Source organism: Syngnathoides biaculeatus, chromosome 13 (assembly GCF_019802595.1).
Source record: "Syngnathoides biaculeatus isolate LvHL_M chromosome 13, ASM1980259v1, whole genome shotgun sequence".
Lineage (NCBI taxonomy): Eukaryota > Metazoa > Chordata > Actinopteri > Syngnathiformes > Syngnathidae > Syngnathoides > Syngnathoides biaculeatus.
The window spans coordinates 21,199,048-21,219,071 of NC_084652.1; the positions used below are offsets into that span (position 1 = coordinate 21,199,048).

Genomic DNA, 20,024 nt, shown 5'->3' on the forward strand with positions numbered 1-20,024 from the left:
CAGAGAGAGTCTACCCTTGAATAGCTCAAAGCATCTTAGGAGCATCGGGCAGAATTACATTTTTAATATCTGACTAAGGAATTTTTCAGTTACTCGGTTTGGATTTGATTAGATTGTTAAAACTTTTACCATTTTTTCATCTTTTGTCAGCCATCAAACATCCAGTGAGGAAAAGAAATATTTGAACACCCTGGAATTTTGCAAATTTTCCCACTTTGAAATCATTGAGGGATCTGAAATTTTTATCTTGGGTGCATGTCCACTGTGAGAAATGCTCTAAAAAATAAAAATAATTTATTTGTATGTTATTGCTGCAAATAATTATTTGAACATGTGAAAATCAATGTCAATATTTGTTACACTACCCTCTGTTTGCAATTACTGAGGTCACTGGATTCGCATGCACTGAAGCAGGGATTTTGGCCCTTTCCTCCACATAGATCTTCTTTAGATTTGAGGTCCCTCTAAAGATTTTTCATTGGGATGGAGACTGGGGAGCCCGCACCAGAACCTTAATATGCTTTTTATGGAGCTTTTTCTTGGTTACCTTGGCTGTGCACTTTGAGTCACTGTCATGTTGGAAGACCAAGGCACGACCCATCTTCAATCTTCTAACTGAGGGGAGGAGCTTGTTCCCCAAAATCTCACAATACGTGGCCCCTGTCATCCTCTCCTTAACAGAATCATTCTGTTCCATGTGCAGAAAAACACCCCCAAAGCATGATGCTGCCACCACTATGTTTCAATGTAGGGATAGCATTCCTCATTCTTCTTCTTTTCCTTTCGGCTTGTCCCGTTAGGGGTCGCCACAGCGTGTCATCTTTTGCCATCTTAGCCTATCTCCTGCATCTTCCTCTCTAACCCCAACTGCCCTCATGTCTTCCCTCACCACATCCATAAACCTTCTCTTTGGTCTTCCTCACGCTCTTTTGCCTGGCAGCTCCATCCTCAGCATCCTTCTACCAATATACTCACTTTCTCGCCTCTGAACATGTCCAAACCATCGAAGTCTGCTCTCTCGAATCTTGTCTCCAAAACATACAGCTTTGGCTGTCCCTCTAATGAGCTCATTTCTAATCCTATCCAACCTGGTCACTCCGAGCGAGAACCTCAACATCTTCATTTCTGCCACCTCCAGTTCAGCTTCCTGTTGTTTCTTCAGTGCCACCGTCTCTAATCCGTACATCATGGCCGGCCTCACCACTGTTTTATAAACTTTGCCCTTCATCCTAGCAGACACTCTTCTGTCACATAACACACAAGACACCTTTCGCCAGCTGTTCCAACCTGCTTCGACCCGTTTCTTCACTTCCTGACCACATTCTTCATTGCTCTGTATTGTTGACCCCAAGTATTTGAAGTCGTCCACCCTCGCTATCTCTTCTCCCTGTAGCCTCACTCTTCCCCCTCTACTTTTCTCATTCACGCACATATATTTTGTTTTACTTCGGCTAATCTTCATTCCTCTCCTTTCCAGTGCATGTCTCCATCTTTCCAATTTTTCCTCTGCATGCTCCCTGCTTTCACTGCATATGACAATATCATCTGCGAACATCATGGTCCAAGGGGATTCCAGTCTAACCTCATCTGTCAGCCTATCCATTACCACTGCAAACAGGAAGGGGCTCAAAGCTGATCCCTGATGCAGTCCCACCTCCACCTTAAATTCCTCCGTCACACCTAAGGCACACCTCACCATTGTTCTGCTGCCATCATATATGTCCTGTACTATTTTAACATACTTCTCTGCCACACCAGACTTACGCATGCAGTACCACAGTTCCTCTCTTGGTACTCTGTCATAGGCTTTCTCTAGATCCACAAAGACACAATGTAGCTCCTTCTGACCTTCTCTGTACTTTTCCACGAGCATCCTGAAGGCAAATAATGCATCTGTGGTACTCTTTCTAGGCATGAAACCATACTGTTGCTCGCAGATACTTACTTCTGTCCTGAGTCTAGCCTCCACTACTCTTTCCCATAACTTCATTGTGTGGCTCATCAACTTTATTCCTCTATAGTTCCCACAGCTCTGAACATCCCCTTTGTTCTTAAAAATGGGAACTAGAACACTTTTCCTCCATTCTTCAGGCATTTTTTCGCCCACTAGTATTCTGTTGAATAAGTTGGTCAAAAACTCCACAGCCATCTCTCCAAATTGCTTCCATACCTCTACCGGTATGTCATCAGGACCAACTGCCTTTCCATTTTTCATCCTTTGTAGTGCCTTTCTGACTTCCCCCTTAGTAATCATTTCCACTTCCTGGTCCTTCACTCTTGCCTCTTCAACTCTTCCTTCTCTCTCATTTTCTTCATTCATCAACTTCTCAAAGTATTCTTTCCATCTATTTAGTACACTACCGGCACCAGTCAACACATTTCCATCTCTATCCTTAATCACCCTGACCTGCTGCACATCCTTCCCATCTCTATCCCTCTGTCTGGCCAACCTGTAGAGATCCTTTTCTCCTTCTTTCGTGTCCAACCTGGTGTACATGTCTTCATATGCCTCTTGTTTAGCCTTTGCCACCTCTACCTTTGCCCTACGTCGCATCTCGATGTACTCCTTTCGCCTTTCCTCAGTCCTCTCAGTATCCCACTTCTTCTTCGCTAATCTTTTACCTTGGATGACTTCTTGTATTTTGGGGTTCCACCACCAGGTTTCCTTCTCCCCTTTCCTGCCTGCCTCTTTGAATACCTTGGCAGTAGTATTCCAGTCTTCTGGGAGCTCTTCCTGACCATCTAGAGCCTGTCTCACCTCTTTCCGGAAGGCCGCACAACATTCTTCCTTTCTCAGCTTCCACCACATGGTTCTCTGCTCTACCTTTGTCTTCTTAATCTTCCTACCCACCACCAGAATCATCCTACATACTACCATCCTATGCTGTCGAGCTACACTCTCCCCTACCACTACTTTACAGTCAGTAACCTCCTTCAGATTACATCGTCTGCACAAAATATAATCTACCTGCGTGGTTCTACCTCCGCTCTTGTAGGTCACTATATGTTCCTCCCTCTTCTGGAAATAAGTGTTCACTACAGCCATCTCCATCCTTTTTGCAAAGTCCACCACCATCTGCCCTTCAAAGTTCCTTTCCTGGATGCCGTACTTACCCATCGCTTCTTCATCGCCCCTGTTTCCTTTACCAATATGTCCATTACAATCTGCACCAATCACAACTCTCTCGCTGTCTGGGATGCTCAGAACTACTTCATCTAGTTCCTTCCAGAATTTCTCTTTCAACTCTAGGTCACATCCTACCTGTGGTGCATAGCCGCTAACCACATTATACATAACACCCTCAATTTCAAATTTTAGTCTCATCACTCGATCTGATACTCTTTTCACCTCCAAGACATTCTTAGCCAGCTCTTCCTTTAAAATAACCCCTACTCCATTTCTCTTCCCATCTACTCCATGGTACAATAATTTAAACCCTGCTCCCAAACTTCTAGCCTTACTACCTTTCCACCTGCTCTCTTGGATGCACAGAATATCAACCTTTCTCCTAATCATCATGTCAACCAACTCCTGTGCTTTTCCTGTCATAGTCCCAACATTCAAAGTCCCTACACTCAGTTGTAGGCTCTGTGCATTCCTCTTTTTCTTCTGACGCTGGATCCGGTTTCCTCCTCTTCTTTGTCTTCGACCCACAGTAGCTGAATTTCCACCGAGGCCCTGCAGGTTAGCAGTGCCGGGGGCGGGCGTTGTTAACCCGGGCCACGACCGATCCGGTATGGGATTCTTTAGATGAACGCTCATATTTGTTTGGCACAGTTTTTACGCCGGATGCCCTTCCTGACGCAACCCTCTGCATTTATCCGGGCTTGGGACCGGCCTACAGATTGCACTGGTTTGTGCCCCCATAGGGCTGCATTATAGCATTCCTCATTCTCCCACCCCCAAACACGGCGTGTGGATTAAGACCAAAAAGTTCAATTTTGGTCTCATCTGACTAGATAACTCTCTCCCATAAGTCTTCTGGATCATCCAAACGGTCATGGGCAAATTTAAGACGGGTCTGGACGTGTACTGATCCAAACTGGGGAACCTCAAAATGCATGATTTTAAACCATGACCTCTAAGTCTATTACCCACAGTAACATTGGAAAGCAGTGGTGCCAAGTCATTGACCAGCTCCTTCCATGTAATTCTGGGGTGACTGCTCACATTTCTCAGGATCAATGATACGCCACGAGGGTTGATCTTGCTTGGAGTTGTTTAGCTTCTTCCATTTTCTAATAATTACTCCAACTGTTGATCTGTTTTCACCAAAGCAAATGGCAATTGTCTTGTTTCCCTTTCCAAGCCTTGTGGAGCTCCAAAATTTTGTCTCTAGTGTTTTTGGACACCTCTTTGGTCTGAGGCATGCTAATTGTTGAAGTCTTACTGATTTTTCTGGGGTTGTCAGGTGTCTTTATGTAGCTAACGATCTCAAACAGGCGTTTCTAATATGGTTTTATTAACAACGAGATACAATTCAAATTCATTGGATATGTACATTAATATCATAATAATGTTAGACTCAATCTCATATTAATATAATGAGTATATTTTATTAAAGTTAAATAGTACCATTTTGAGATTGTCACAAACAAAACGTTTTTTTAATGTACTTAAAAATGAAGAAAAATGTAAAAATGTGAAATCTATTTTGAAGAGCATCCTCGTAAGGAAGACATTGAATCAATTCAACGTTCCCAGATGGGAAGTGAAAGCATTCAAATAGGATGGTGTGCGCTTTATGGAGAGGGCCTTGTCATCACCTCCTCCATTTAGCAGATTTCCCATGTTCTCCTGCAGTCTCTGCGGGTTCTCTCCTCCTGCTCCGGCCTCCTCCCACAAGCCACAGATTCTCGGTAGCATGCGAGTGTGAATGTGAGTGTGAACGGTTGTGTCTCTATGTGGAAACCCTCTGATTGCTTACGACAAGTGTTAGATGAGCCTCAGTACATTAGGGCTTCTTGGCAAAGTTTTGTGTGATTGTTAAAGAGAAAATAAAACTGACCCATTAAAGGCACCGAATGTTAGTAGTTCTCCTATGAAGAACATGACCCTCAAACAAAGAATCATTGGTAGAATGATGTTAAACATATTCCTTCTGTGTAACTTTTTTACAGCAAGTGCGCCAGCATCACCGAGGGATATGTTGGCGTTGAAGGAGAGGAAGGCCGACTACGAATTGAGCGGCAACGCCACCTACCGCGGCAACAAGGGTGAACACACATCTCGCAAGGATGCCACGATGGGTAGGGAAAATTATGCTCTCACAATCGTATATATTTTCAATTTCTGTGGTAACTGTTGGATTTCCCCCAGAGATTTCAATCCCAATGGGGAAAAAATGGTCCCTTCCTGTCAAGCTCACGATGCTATTTTATACTGTCCACTGACTGTCAGTCATTAGTACATGGGCACGTGAATTCCCCCAGTAGTCAGTGTGTTTTCATTTGTGTCACACAATACGTAAACAAAATTGCTGTGCGATCATCTGTGATAAGGATGTTTTTGTACTTGGCAACTTTTGCTCTGATGCTAAAATCTCAGTGTCAAATGAACTATAACAAAATAAGCGATACAAAACAAATTATTTGGTCTGAGATTTTAGAAAATATAAACAAATAAATGCATAACAATGTGTCACACCTTTTACACTTTTATTTCGATCTCCACAGGTCAACACTCCAGCGGGTCTTCAACTCTCCACAGAGGAGCGTATGTGTCACCAACTGAAGACCTGAAGTATAATCAGGTGAAAAACCCTATTAGTGGGAGAACCAATTTGATTTCCACGAAAATACACATCCTCCATATTCAGTATTGTCTAAAAGTCTGAGCCATCAATTGTTTTATTTTTTTGCAAAGCTGAAAAACTAATTCAAAAGAGCCCAGATCCAAAAATAAATAGCTTCGTTGGTGAGTGCTTCTCTGTAGGCTTTACAGCTATTAAGAGTTAAAAACCCAATCACTTTGCATCTTGTGTGAAAGTAAACTTTCTGTCACAATAAACATGAGCTAAAAAGTCGACAGACACTGGCTCAAATGCCAGGTTTTGTGATGTTAAAAAAAATGAGATCAAGATAAATCATTTCAAAACACTTTCCACCATTAATGTGGCCTGAAACCTGCACAATATATTGTTTTAGAAATCTTTTTGAGAGGGGAAGTAAAAATAAACAAACGAATCAAAAATATGGTTGCACGTGCACACGCACTAATAACTGGAATGTGGCTGTGTTCACAATTAACAAATGACATTAAAATAAATCAGTCTCTTTTAGTTGAGATTTTTTAAATAATTAAGTAAAATTATGTTAGTGATGTGATTGCTCCCCTGTGCACCAAATTCGTTCTACTCCCTTGGCAAATGAGGTTGCTGTGCTTTTTTAATCTGTTCTATTAAGATATCTTTCATTTCTTCTATCTCCAGGTCTCATCTCAAGGATTGCCTTCAGAGCCCTACCCGCCTTTCCAAAATCCTCCCCCAAATGACAGCAGTAACTACGAGGACCAGGCCTTCTACGAGAGCCAGGTTCACGCAGGGGGACGGCCCCCGCAAGGTGAACTCAACATGCACTTGCAGGGCCTGAAGTCCACCGGAAACTATGTAGACTTCTACTCTGCCTCTCGGCCCTATAGCGAGCTCAACTATGAGACGAGCCACTATCCAGCCTCACCAGACTCCTGGGTCTGAGGGGAGCGGAGATGAGTGGGGAGCAGACAAGGAGGTTGACTAGTTTAAAACATAAAGTAGGAATGATAACCTACCTCCCTGTTCTTTAGTTCCTAAGTAGCATCATAGGTAGCAGGACATCCACTTGCAAGTTGGTGACCAAGAGAGGATGAAGAAAACTGAACGGACACAAAACTCCTTCAAGAGACTTTAAGGGGAGGAGGATCAGGAGGAGGCAAAGAAGGATCAGAGGGGGGCAGAAAAGAGGCCTTGCATGTGCATGCACACCACCAACAAAACTGACAGACATTTCTTTCTGTGTTTAGTTTGTGACCAAACCACAAGAAAGCCTGGCGGATTGAAAGCTAAAGACGTGCTGCACTTGAAGGCAACACGTGGATACAGAATGTGCGGGGTGAAGACCTGAATATTCACAATTCATTCACAAGAACAATCGGTGGAAAACATATTGAGGGGGAATTTGAATGAGGAAAGAGGGAAAGATTCCTGAAAGCATATGGAAGGTGTCACGGGTACCTGAAGAAATGTTTGTAAATATGTAATATACTGTAGTAACATGGCTTTTGGTAATGTGAAGCACAAGGGGCAAAGCTGTAGGACATGTGGGACATCTGATACACAAACTTTGTTTCTCTCTGTGACTTCAGCGTGATGGTGTATCCTCCTCCGGGAAAAGATTGCTTTTGGACGTTGTCATTTGTAACAGTATCTTTTTTTTCCCTCTTTTTTTTTGATGTGTGTTTCTACTTTATAAATTCTTGGTTGTATAGTATTTGATGTACACTGTACATTTCCTGGCGATGCATTGTGTATTTGTACATTGCACTACTACCTGTGTCAGGCCTGCACCACTTGGGCCCAGCTCACCTCTTCACTAACTATCCTGTCACTATACCCTACACACACACACACACACGAGATACGGACACAGTATCAATTGTACAAGACACAGTAAAAATGCCTATCAAAGCATAAATTACAGTGGGTCGCAGTGCTCCACTTACTGCCTTACATGTATATCCAGTACCGGTGGATCTACTCAACATGCATACATTCATATGGTGGTTTGTTTTTTTCAGGTAAATAAAATATTACTGCGACATATTGTTAACTGTACAAAAATAGCTCAGCCAGATACTGGATTAAAGTGAAAGGACTAAGGTTTTCATGTTAATACGATTGACTTTTTACATTCATTTAAGTGCTTTTCTGGATTGTTATAAAGTTGAACACGATTACTCGCAATTGTCATATTTTTCATTGTTAGATTTTGTTACTTTCTTGTGTCATTTCATGATAACAGGTTCAACAAATTCAACATTTCCACAGTCCATTCACTTTAACTCAAAATATGGCCAGGCTACGAATAATAAAGGACTGAACTGTATGTCATCAAGATAGAGACATGCTATAGTTGTCAATGTCAAATCTACCATGGAATTCATATTTTAGCTGCTGCCAATTCGTTTTGTCTTTAAATGATAACATTAATGTAGCTTTAATAAAGCCTCACCAAGAGTTACTGATAACATGCAAGTAAATCATAATTATTATATATAGATTTAGATGCATTATGTAAGCCATATTCAATTATGATGACAAACATTTTATGATGAGTTTGCAAAACGGTGCAATGTTAGATGCAAAACTAGATACTCTTTATAAATATACTACTGATTCCATGAGGGTAATTAAGGAACACGTCAAACTGGATAACTTAACAAAACAACCAAGCTGGGCATGCAAAAAAAAAAAAAAATCTCAATTGTAAGCAGATCTAAGAATCCCATCAAAGCATAGCAGCCTCGTGTTTGTATAGTTTTTATTTTATTTTCAAAAAATATTCATCAACAGCACAACACCCCTTTTAGAGCCAGTGAGCTCTTTCGTCATTTTCGAGCTCAGTGTGTACATAATAGTGCCAAACAAGGTTTCTGCCACCCCACCCCCAACTCCGGAGGGCAGGGAACACATTGGATTCTTTAGTTGGGACATCTTTGTGGTTTTAACTTTACCAGTTTATAATAGTTTAGTTTTTCTGTTTCCATTTTTTAAAAAGTACTGCTTACGGTACTTACTGCAAGTACTGTACTATTGACATGAAAGTTGTGTAACTGCACTGGGACCAGAGGGAATTACATTAAAAAAAATAAAAATAAAATTAAATGAAACGATTGTATTAAAGCAAAGAAAAGAGAATTGTACAAAAATTGTTTATTTCTGTGTTATAAAATAATCACTTGTTTGAAGTACAACAAACCTTTTATGAGAAATGTGTTACAATGACTTCCTGGTAGACTATTACTAATAGAGTATGAATATATATTATATAAATATATAGTTGTGGATGTCACAGCAGCAACATTCTGAAAAAACGACTATGTAGGATGTTCACTTTTTACTTGCCTGGTCAACACACTGAATTTTGTCGACTTTTCTGTGGTAACGTTGCTATGTGGAGTAGATTAGCTCAAGGCTTGCGGATCCAAACAAAAATCATTCCAAAAGTTCTTGAAACTGGAACATCAGACGTGAGCCTACACAAATGAAATCATTACAAATTTGAATTTGTTCCCTCCCTCAAAACACAATCTGGTTGATCGGTGGCATTAACCTAAACTGAGTGCATGGAAATTTCGTCTCAAATGAAGCTGAAACCAAATTGTGATGTTCATTTCTTTTTATCTGGGACAATTATACAATGTGACAAAGCTCGGTTTCTCCTTGTTAGCTGTTTTTGGAACGCCGATAGCCCTGGGAAAAGTTGCATTGTATTTGTTGACAGATTCTTGATAACGTTGTGTATGTTATTGTGACCCTGTGGAAGTAAAACCAACAGTAAGGACTTTGTAGAGATATGACATTGGTGGTTTCCAAAACAAATATGTTTTAAAATGAGAATTGTGAATCTTTATATGCCTCAAACTGATTGCAACTGCTCCAAAATACAAATGGTCCATTGAAGAGGAAATTGGGAGTTGTTTGTTTTATTTCCAATTCTGATTTCAGTGTTGCGCTTCGAAATGACAAATTTAGGACTATTGTACATATATATATATATATATATATATATATATATATATATATATATATATATGGAAGAAAAAGGAAAACCTTTTGCAGTTAGAATCACATTTGCCACGCACAAGAAACTTGTCTCCACTAGATGACGCTGTTCTAGTATGACAACAATTTAGTTACTATTCCTTCACCATTAAGAACTATAGTGTACAAATACAATACAAACTACCACATCTACTTTTAGAGCATGCAGTTGAAAATTAGTAAAGCATACCTGAAACAAAATCTAACAATTTTCAGATCAGAGCATTGTAAGGGGTTGGTGGGGATGGTTTGTCTCCCCAATGTAGATATTACATTACACATTGTTACTCTGTAGTCCAACAACTTCAAAGTAGATCTAATTCATGTTTTTAACCTTTGTAGATAACCCTACTTAACTGTTTTCAACTGGCACTAAGGTTGTACATTTAGAATGCAGTTAAATAATAAGTCCATATAGTATATATTAAGTACAAAAGTACATTGTTTGAGACATATTTAGGGGCAGCATAGGGACCGAGAAATTCGCAGGTCTACGTTATATGTCTAAGGTTTGGGATTGGAACCTGGGTTCTGGTGTGGAGTTTGTATGTTCTTCTTATGCTTGCATGGGTTTGCTCCAAGTACTTCATGAATGAAAATGGAAACATGTTCGTGTATAGTGAATGTAAGTGATTGGTTGTTTGTGATTGGCTGACGGCCAGTCTAAAGTGCAGCCCAACTGCGTGGACACCCTTGTCAGATGTCTTGACCACTAGATGGCAATGTCCCATCATGGACATCCCAGACTTGACCTAAATACATACTTTTCTTAAACATGTTACGTCATGAGTTGCTCTTGACCCACTGGGACAAGTCAGAAAGATTCACTGTGCCAATGGAAGAGGAGTTAATCCTGGCACAATGGTATCCTAAATCTCTCCTGCCTCGCTGCCCTCCGGTAAATTGATAACTTGATTTTGTCTTGTCACTTTATAGTGCAGCATGGTGAAAGAGTAGTTACCACATCGGCCTCACAGTTGTGAGGTTGGGGGTTCAAATGTGGTTAGCCCCTTCTGCTTTGGTGTATGTTTTCTTCAGGATTCCCAAAACGTTCACATTAGGTGAATTGAAGACATAGGTGTGAATGTGCATGGTTGTTTGCCTATATGGTGGATATAAAAAATCTTCACCCTGCTTTTAAATGATTTATTTTCTGATATAAAAAAACTGAGACCAATATAAATAATGCACACATTGTGTAAATATGTTATGACAAACGAATTCCTTGAATCCTTGAAAATTTGCTAATGAAAAAATGGGAAAAATATTTTTTTTTACCAAGTGAGACATATGACCTTTACATCCATCTGTCCATTTTCTGAGCCACTTATCCTCACGAGGGTCACGGGAGTGCTGGAATCAATCCCAACTATCAATGGAGAGGAGGTGGGATACACCCTGAACCGGTTGCCAGCCAATCGCAGGGCACATGGAGACAGACAACAGTCTCACTCAGAATTTCATCTAGGGGTTATTTAGTCTTTGGTGAGGAAACCGGAGTGCCCAGAGAAAACCCACACAGGCATGGGGATGAACATCCAAACTCCATACAGGTCAGGCTGGGATTTGAATCTCAGTCCTCAAAACTGTGAGGCCAATTCTCTACGGGTGCACCACCGTGCTGCTGAATCAACTAATCACATTGAAATTCATTTAAAATTGGAGTCACCAAACATCTGCCACCATGTAAAATGCATCTTATCAGATATTCCAGTAAATTATTTTTCGTCATTTCTAGCAGAAGCCTGAAGGTGTTTGGGATAAGAGAGCTTTTTGGAACTGTTCTTAATTCAGGCATCTGAAAAAAGCACCCCAATAGCACGCCGCTGCCATTGGCATGGTTCACTGGAAGTGTGGTGTTCTTTTAGTGATGGTCAGTATTCAATTTGGACCAAATATAGAGCTCGTGCACCTACGACATAAAATCACGTGACTTTTGTTTACATCGCCATATTGCCGGTCGGTCTAACAAAGCATTGTTCATTGCTCAGTCGGATGGAGACGACACGAAAATATCTCTTATAGCATGGCGCCCAGAGTTTTGTCCGATACTGTTAAACATTTAGTAGGTGTTAAACGAAGGTACGTGGGAAAATGAGAGACACTTGGCATAGAGGACCCATATTTAATGCCGAAGTCGATGTTTTCACCAATAAGAAATTGGACTATTGATTCGCTTGCGCTTGTCTTGGACAACTGGATATACACATGTATCTGATGAGTAAGTCGTCGAGATTTACACAGAAAAGTTTGAAAGCATATAAAAGTCTGTACGCATACAAATACTTGGTTGGAATAAATCTGACATAGTGACAGGTTGACAGGTAGTGAACACAGAAGCGTATTCGGCTTGTTGCGGGTTTCATGTTGGTGGGTGTGTGTGTTGTTTGGGTGAGAAGGACTGAGCATGCATTTTTGGTCAGATGTAAGTGTGAGAGGAAAAGAAAAGTTGATTCACGGCGACCGGGAACCGTTGTGTGCAAAAAGAAAATAAAGCGAGTATAACAGCAAGTCAATGTTCCGTGATTTTACTATTCCCGCCATTGAGCTTCGGAGTTACGACGCGAGAAGGGAGTTAACCCTAAGGAGAGCAACCTCGGCCTCTGAGAAGACGTCAACCCGTGTCTCCCGACCACGGTCAGGCCACCAGAGCAGGAACAGTTAACACTGTCGACCACAAAGGGACTTTCTCACGTTGTCTAAAGAGTGGTGAGGATCATCTCTTTTCACCAAAATTGGTAAAGTACTTGCTTTATTCACCGGAGTTAAGCTAACAAGTGATGGCTTCTGCAACAGGCTACCCTTTTAACCTTTGCCGGAACCCATCAATATTTTCAGCTAGTCTTCAATACAAATACCAATATTTAAATAAATGACCCCTGGTTTTACAAAAGCCGCATACATTAACTCTGATTGGGAAAAAAAAGAGGAAGGGGAGTCGGCCCCTCCACACGGAAGTGTATTGTGGCCACACAGACACACACACACACCTCTAAACCTTTATGCGACAGACGTTTTTCTTTTTTTTAAATACGCATTGCTCTCAAATGAGTCAATTTGGCATTATAAATACTTCTTAATTTGAGATTAAGAATAATTCCTACCTGAAATGAAGTGATCGCTACATACCCATGTGTATTTGGTTGGGCACCAGCCATCACGTTTAACTGCCGAATTCCATCGATCTTTTCTAGTCTTTTCAGCTGATATTCCATAGAATGATCTCTTTCAATATCTGTCTCAACTGTTGTGACAACCTATAGCACAACAGGTCTCGGGTTTTGTAAATATTCCCCTCCAGTTGAATGTATCCCAAAATGTCAAGCAGCTCTGTTTGACTGCCAATATGGCGCCGTAAAAACGGTGATGTCACATGCACGAGCTCTATACATCCACCCATTTTCAAAACCACTTATCCTAACTGGGGTCACAGGCATGCTGGAACCTATTTCAGCTATTTTTGGGCAAGTGGTGGGCTACACGTACAGTGGCGCATCTGTAAAGCATTGGTCTCACAGTTCTGATAACCAGGGTTCAATCCCGGCCCCGCCTGTGTGGAGTTCACATGTTCTCCCCATACCTCCGGGCACTTCGGTTTCCTCCCACATCCCCAAAACATGCGGCATTAATTTGACTCTCTAAATTGCCCCTAGATGTGATTGTGAGTATGGCTGTTTGTCTCTATGTTCCCTGTGATTGGCTGGCAACCAGTTTGGGTCCAGTACTCCCACGACCATAGTGAGGATAAGCAGCTCTGAAAATGGATGAATGGATGGATGCTCCAGGTCACTTGTGGCCACATATGAGGACAATAGATTTTCAGTTGTCTAGGCCACAATCCTATAGTTTGCTCAACAAGGGCCTAATATCCACTTATGAGGATATTAAACTTCTACTTAGCAGAGGACGAAGGGTATAGCACATTCAAGGTTGGATTCAAGATTGTTGACAACGTACCTGAAACTTGTAGCGCACATTCCCGATCCAAAAGTCGACCAAGCAAGAAATTCCATTAAATTTTATGGCTGATTCTTTTTCAAATATGCATGTGTTCATTGTTCATTAGTGCAGTTGAATTTTACAATGGTTAATAGCAAACGATTTATTATGTCGTTGTAGATAATGTACACATTTATGGGCAAGAAGGACTTATTTCTGTTGAACATTGTCTACTATTGTGGACAATGGGAGTTAGTCCCCCCAGGGTGCTATTCTGTAATAGATCCAGGAGTTGCTGGGGGTAGTTGGTGCTGACAAACCAGAGATGATTATGGAAGATGGAAGATTAGTGATGGATATGAAGGATATAAGGATCATCGTGTTGATGATGCACTCCCAGATGTCCCAAATCATGCACTCCCAGATGTCACTCTCGGCCAATGAAGCTGAAGTCTCAAGCCTCCCCCGAAAGAGTGTAATGACAAAATATAGCCGATATTCTTTATTGAATTATCCCATAGTTTACTTAAATCGTTCTTTGTTCTTGTGTGACTTTCTAATTTATCTAGTAACTTAATTGTCTTTTCCTCCCTTCTCAGTGGCTCTACTTGCCTCTCTTTTCTCTTGAGGACAAGATAAATGTGTGAATAGGTCTTTTCTTCTTTCCTCATTCCATTTTACTTTAACTGTGTATTTGTTCTGTGTTCCGGCAGTGAGGCAAAGCCACTGTAACCTCTCATCACTTATCCTCACAAGGGTCACAGGAGGGCTCGAGCCTATCCCAGCTATCAATGGGCAGGAGGCAAGGTACACCCCTAACTGGTTGCCAGCCAATCACAGGGCACAAAAAAACAACCATTCACACTCACATTCATACCTATGGGCAATTTAGAGTCTCCAATGAATGCATGTTTTTGGGATGTGGGAGGAAACCGGAGTGCCCAGTGAAAACCCACGCAGGCACGGGGCGAACGTGCAAACTCCAGACATGTGGGGCCGGGAGTTGAATCTTGGTCTTCAGAACTGTGAAGCCAACGCTCTGAACTTTGGGTTTTTTATTTTTTTTAATTAAGGTGCACATGCACTTCATGAGCAGGTTGAAGAACTAGGGAATCTGAGTTTGGGAGACTTGGCTTGTCTGTCTCAAAACTTGTGTCCTAATACAAAAGAGTATCATGATCTTTTTTTCACATCCATTCAAAGTGTGCAACACATGAAGAAAAAAGTGTACTTAACTCATACAGTTATGAAGAATCGGGTGGCTGCAGCAGTGCCGACGTTACTCACTGACAAAAAAAATTAAAAGCAGACAGAAGTGGTACGTCACCACAAGTTACCAGTGAGGATGGAAACATTTGCATGGTGAAGTTGTATTAATATCAACCGGTATTGATGATGTCTGCTGTTCATGCTACAGAGCCAGAAGACCTGCCAGAGATGAAATGATAAGTGACCATCTTATGACCAAGTATTATCCATGAATACAACTCCACGATTGGTGGATTGACCTTGTCAATCGAATGATGAGTTACTATCACATGAAAGGCCGTACAAAGAAACTGTAATTCCTTGAATTTCAAATGGAAGTGGCCATGACCGTCTTGGGTCAATATGACAATGAGATCTCTGACTTTTTAGAGCAGGCAAATGAATCAGATGTTTCGGTCAGTGACACCAATGCCTCGTGTTTTTCCCCATAGGACGGTGAATGCACACCTTTCACAGAGGGTGAACTTGAAAATGTAGTGTGTTGCAGAGCAGTGTATTACAAGCAATGTGTTCCCCTGCTTACAGGCAGATCGTAATGGTGACATTGCTTTTCACACATAGGTGTAAAGATATTTTCCACGGGGAAAAAAAGTTTGAAATCAGAGGCTAGGAGTGTAAGTGCAATGTTTTGTTTTGTGACATGTTCAGAACAATGCTGTTGTGTTCGGACAGCAAAAAATGTTGCACATGAATGTGGGAAGCCTTTTTCACGTAAACTTTACAATGTAAAAAGACCTTTCTTTGTTTTTAACTTATCGGGCCCCAACCAGTCCAAATAGCCAAAAGAAATGAAAAATGCATTCCATGCGAGAGTTGTGGTTTTAGGTTAAGAGGCACAGAAAAAAAGGGGGCCTCACTATCTCGCCAGTCACAGTATTCTTCCAAAACATAATGTGATGGAAGCAAATTAGAAACTCACCAGGTGGGTTGTTGACTTTTTTCCAAGATATAACATTGACATTGTTTTGTTAGTTGCTCTGCCAAATTAGGTGCTGTATTAATTTTGGAAAAGATGAAGGTTCAGGTTTAGCCTCAGAGACACAGGAAGCTGGCAGCAGTCCCGGGTGAAAGAGGCCGCGTTAACGCTGGGTCACCTTTGGGGGATTTATGGGCTCCAGTAAACTTGGATGTTCCGGTCTGTGAAGAGATTTAATTTCAGGACACTCTTGCTGTGAATATTTTGCAGGTATTTTGATGAAACATAAAACCTTAACATAAAATCCTTCAGTGTCACCAGTTAAGTTTACCACTCATGATTATAGAATATTGATCAAGCTTTAGATCATACTGTATCATAGTACTGAGATAGCAACAGTAAAGGTGGCTTGTGATTGATGGGGATCAAATTTTATTGTTGTAAACTCATGTACCCTTTAGTTTCTCTGGATTTTACCCATCAGTTGTTGTTGTGGACAAAGCAAACATGTACTATTAGTAGCACACTGTGTTAGAAATTGATGTTTTATACTTATCAAATATTAGTCTACCTTCAACTTTCACATGCTTTATTTCTGTTTCTTGCTCTGTTCTTCACACTTGTCCCTTGACAACCTTCAGATGCTTTATTGTTATGTTGTTATGGTGTTCTACTGGCTCCATATGCGTAATAGTTGTTACAGCTGGACGAAGATAATTGTTTTGTTTTGTCTTTGTCTCGCTCACTTGAATATAACAAAGGGAGTTTTAGTCTGAACTTCAGCAAGGGATAACAACTCGAAAGGCTTGTACCTGTTCCTCTCTTTGCAGACTATCCTTTATTTTTTTTCAATAAGGGTGGAGGGGAGAGGGGCTGCCAGGGCTCTGGATGTCAGCTACCACCTCAGGATCAAAAATTCTTCATTACGGTAATGAAAATTTGAATTTCTTGAAAATCAGAGATTTTCATATGTTGTGTTGCATTTGAAACAATCTTGCCCTTGTATTAAGTGGCACTGCCATTGTCTCTCCCCACATTCTATTGGTAATGTTTAAGTCGTTACTTGAGGTTCCAGGTTCGAGTCTGGAAATTAGGCGTTGGAGTCCCCATTATAAAGAGTGCAAGCTTGAAGACGCCCAACAGCACAATGCCGTTCTGTGACCACAGTACGGCCCTCCACATGATGGGCTGCTGCGGTCCCCCATCTTTTCACTACAACTGCTGCAGTGACATGAGAACTGTCGCCTCCCCCCTCCAGGCAGTGCCATATCATGGACAACAAAGCACCGCTGAGCTAAATTTGAGTTTGAGCTACTAACCTCCGAGGCTGAATAACTACCTCTTAGACAACAGATTCATTTTAAGCATCCATTTTTTGCCACAATTGGTGCTGGCAACTGATTGCAAGTTCACTGGTCACAGAAGAGCAGAAATAGGTCAAAAAGGCCGAGTACCGACGGGTCATCTGACTGAACTGCCATGCACATACACACACATGGACGCCCTTGTGTTAACTCGCCGGAAGAAAAAGCAACAACGCTGACATCTTCCGGGGATTTCCTTGATGGTTTGCCATTAATTGCCATGATTGTTCTAACTGAACTGTGCATTGATCCTCCAACTTGGCCCGATTCTGTACTAGATGACACTTGACAATCATGAGCTTTTTGGGTTACATCGATTTTCCTCTACTTCTTCTTTTCCTTTTGGCTTGTCCCGTTAGGGGTCGCCACAGCGTGTCATCTTTTGATCAAATCCTGGCCTGGCTGCATGGAGTTTGCATGTTCTCCCCGTGCCTGTATGATGTTTCTCCGGGCACTCCAGTTTTCTCCTACATCCCAAAAACATGCAACATTCATTGGACACTCTAAATTGCCCTTAAGTGTGATTGTGAATGCGACTGTTGTCTGTCTCTATGTGCACTGCGATTGGCTGGCAACCAGTTCAGGATGCCAACCTACCCCTGCAAACTCACATGTTGTACCTTCTCCACAACCTAATGCGTCATCACTTCCTCATATCTTGGCTTCTTTTGTTAGTCCATTTCCATTTTGTAAGCGCATATTTTTCTTTTCGAAGAACTCCCACGGCCGGAGCTTATTCCCGGTAAATTCAGGCGAAGTTAATCAGATAACACTCAGAACTGGTCGGCAGTCACTCGCAGGGAACATAGCGACACTATCACTGAACGGGAATCGATCCCACGCTGCCCGCATCAAAGTCAGGCGAGTCTATTAAAGTCAGGCGAGTCTAGCACTACAACATCTGTGACCTTTTGTTCATCCAATATACCTTAATCAAAAAGTGTTTGCTGAAACAGGTTCTCTTCTCTACATCAATGTGAGAAAAAAAATATGGTTTTAAACCCACCAGTGATTCAGGGTGTCTTTATTTGGCCCAATTTACATTTGTCCCGGAGTCAAATGTTGCTGTTTTGCTATGGACAAACTCTTATTTTGCCAGCGTTTGTATGTTGGGAAGTTACCAAAATCTATCTATCCTAATCAATCTATATCTGCACAATGCACAATCCTTGTCTCTAATTCCTCCTTCCTTTCTGACACTGCCCCTCTTCCCAAAACTGTATGTCAGCACCTGACATGTTGGGCGCATGGCCTTTTGAGAGTGTCTACTGATAAAGTGTCCACTTGAGACTCGTTCACGATTGGTCAGGTCAGTGCGCTCCTATTGCTCTGACAGAATACTCATGCATAAGCTCTGCCAAATCTAGTTTCCGTTGTCATAGACGGGCCCAGTTTAAGGAACACAACCCATCTTGGGGCACAGATGTGACCATTGATCTCAAGGTTTGGAGTACAGGTACCAAGGTATTATGGTAAATAGGTATTATGCTCATTAGTTCATCAAATTGAGGTGGAAGTTTTGATATTATGTTATGAAACTAAGTTATAATTTTTCTGGCTTTCTTGGCACTACCCTAACCATCTTGATGCTCCATGAGTGGAAATTCATGCTGGTTTGTTTTCTGTCTCTCACTTAAATAGAACAAAAGGACTTTTCAATCTGAACTTCAGTATGAGGTGACAACTCGTAACACTTGTACATTTTCCTCTTTGCAAAGATTTGTCTTTCTTTTTTTGTAATAGAAACCCACAAAGACAAGACCTCAATTCATCTTAAAGTTAGTTATAGCATTTATGTACCTTTTTTTTTTCTCTCATCCCCATTTTTGTAGTGTGCCAGTTTATCCTTCTGTCTTACGCTGTGGTAAGCAATACACTTGATAATGAAATGTTCTGTACCTCCAATATTACTCAGATTGTCAAACCTCCAACCTGTTTTGCCATTGACATACATATAATGAACAGGTTTGTTGACACATCAACTGTTTATATAAAAATCTGTCCATTCACATGTACAATCACATTAAAAAGTGAAAACTTTTTGTTGGCTGATTCTGATTGACACACACATGCACACACCTCCCCCCGCCCCACACACACACACACACATAGACCATTTGCTTGCTTAATACATGTGGCATTTCCCTGTTCATCTGCTCATTCAAATATGATGTGACCAGAGTTGTCTACAACAAATATATAGTTTCCTGGTATAAAAAAAAAGCAAAAAAAAAAAAAAAACTAAGCCGTCTTATGAAAGCCCCTCTCTTTATTCAGTCAACATGCTATTATTTTAGAAGCATGGTATCAAAATGATGGATGTACCGTTAATATCGTCCAGGTTAGGAAGCCTCATTTCTTGGCATCATTATCATGTGGTAACACTTGTTGAGAACTCCTGAGAAGGGTGTCAATAGGCTGTGTGCAGGACCCGCTGCTGTACCAGTAAGCCATGATTCTCATTTGCAGTCAGGTCAATATATACATTTTTCATCCAAACTCTTAAAGTCCAAATACAGATTCATATTATGTCCATAGCACAGCATTGAACGCATTGTAATACTTGATGTCATGAAATATTCATTTTTTAATGTGGGAGGTGGGTAGATGCAACATTGGGGTTTTTTTTTTGTTTACTTTTCTCCATTTACGTTTAAGTTTGCCTCATATTCTTTCAAAATCTCAAAGTGGTCCAGCATGAAAGAGTGGATATTTTCCAACTGTTTCTCAGTTTCA

General features: G+C 41.1%; 1 protein-coding gene across 6 annotated transcripts in view; it reads left to right on the forward strand.

Annotated features, from left to right (window-relative positions):
• Positions 1–9,655, forward strand: part of ctnnd2b (catenin (cadherin-associated protein), delta 2b) — a 157,478-nt gene extending 147,823 nt beyond the window's left edge. For all 6 annotated transcript variants that reach the window (XM_061839246.1, XM_061839247.1, XM_061839245.1 and 3 more), the window contains 3 exons: positions 5,122–5,250; positions 5,677–5,753; positions 6,432–9,655. In XM_061839246.1, coding sequence (XP_061695230.1) covers positions 5,122–5,250; positions 5,677–5,753; positions 6,432–6,695 — 470 coding nt within the window. In that variant the 3' untranslated portion in view covers positions 6,696–9,655. The remainder of the gene's footprint in view (positions 1–5,121; positions 5,251–5,676; positions 5,754–6,431) is intronic.
• Positions 9,656–20,024: the final 10,369 nt, after the last annotated feature.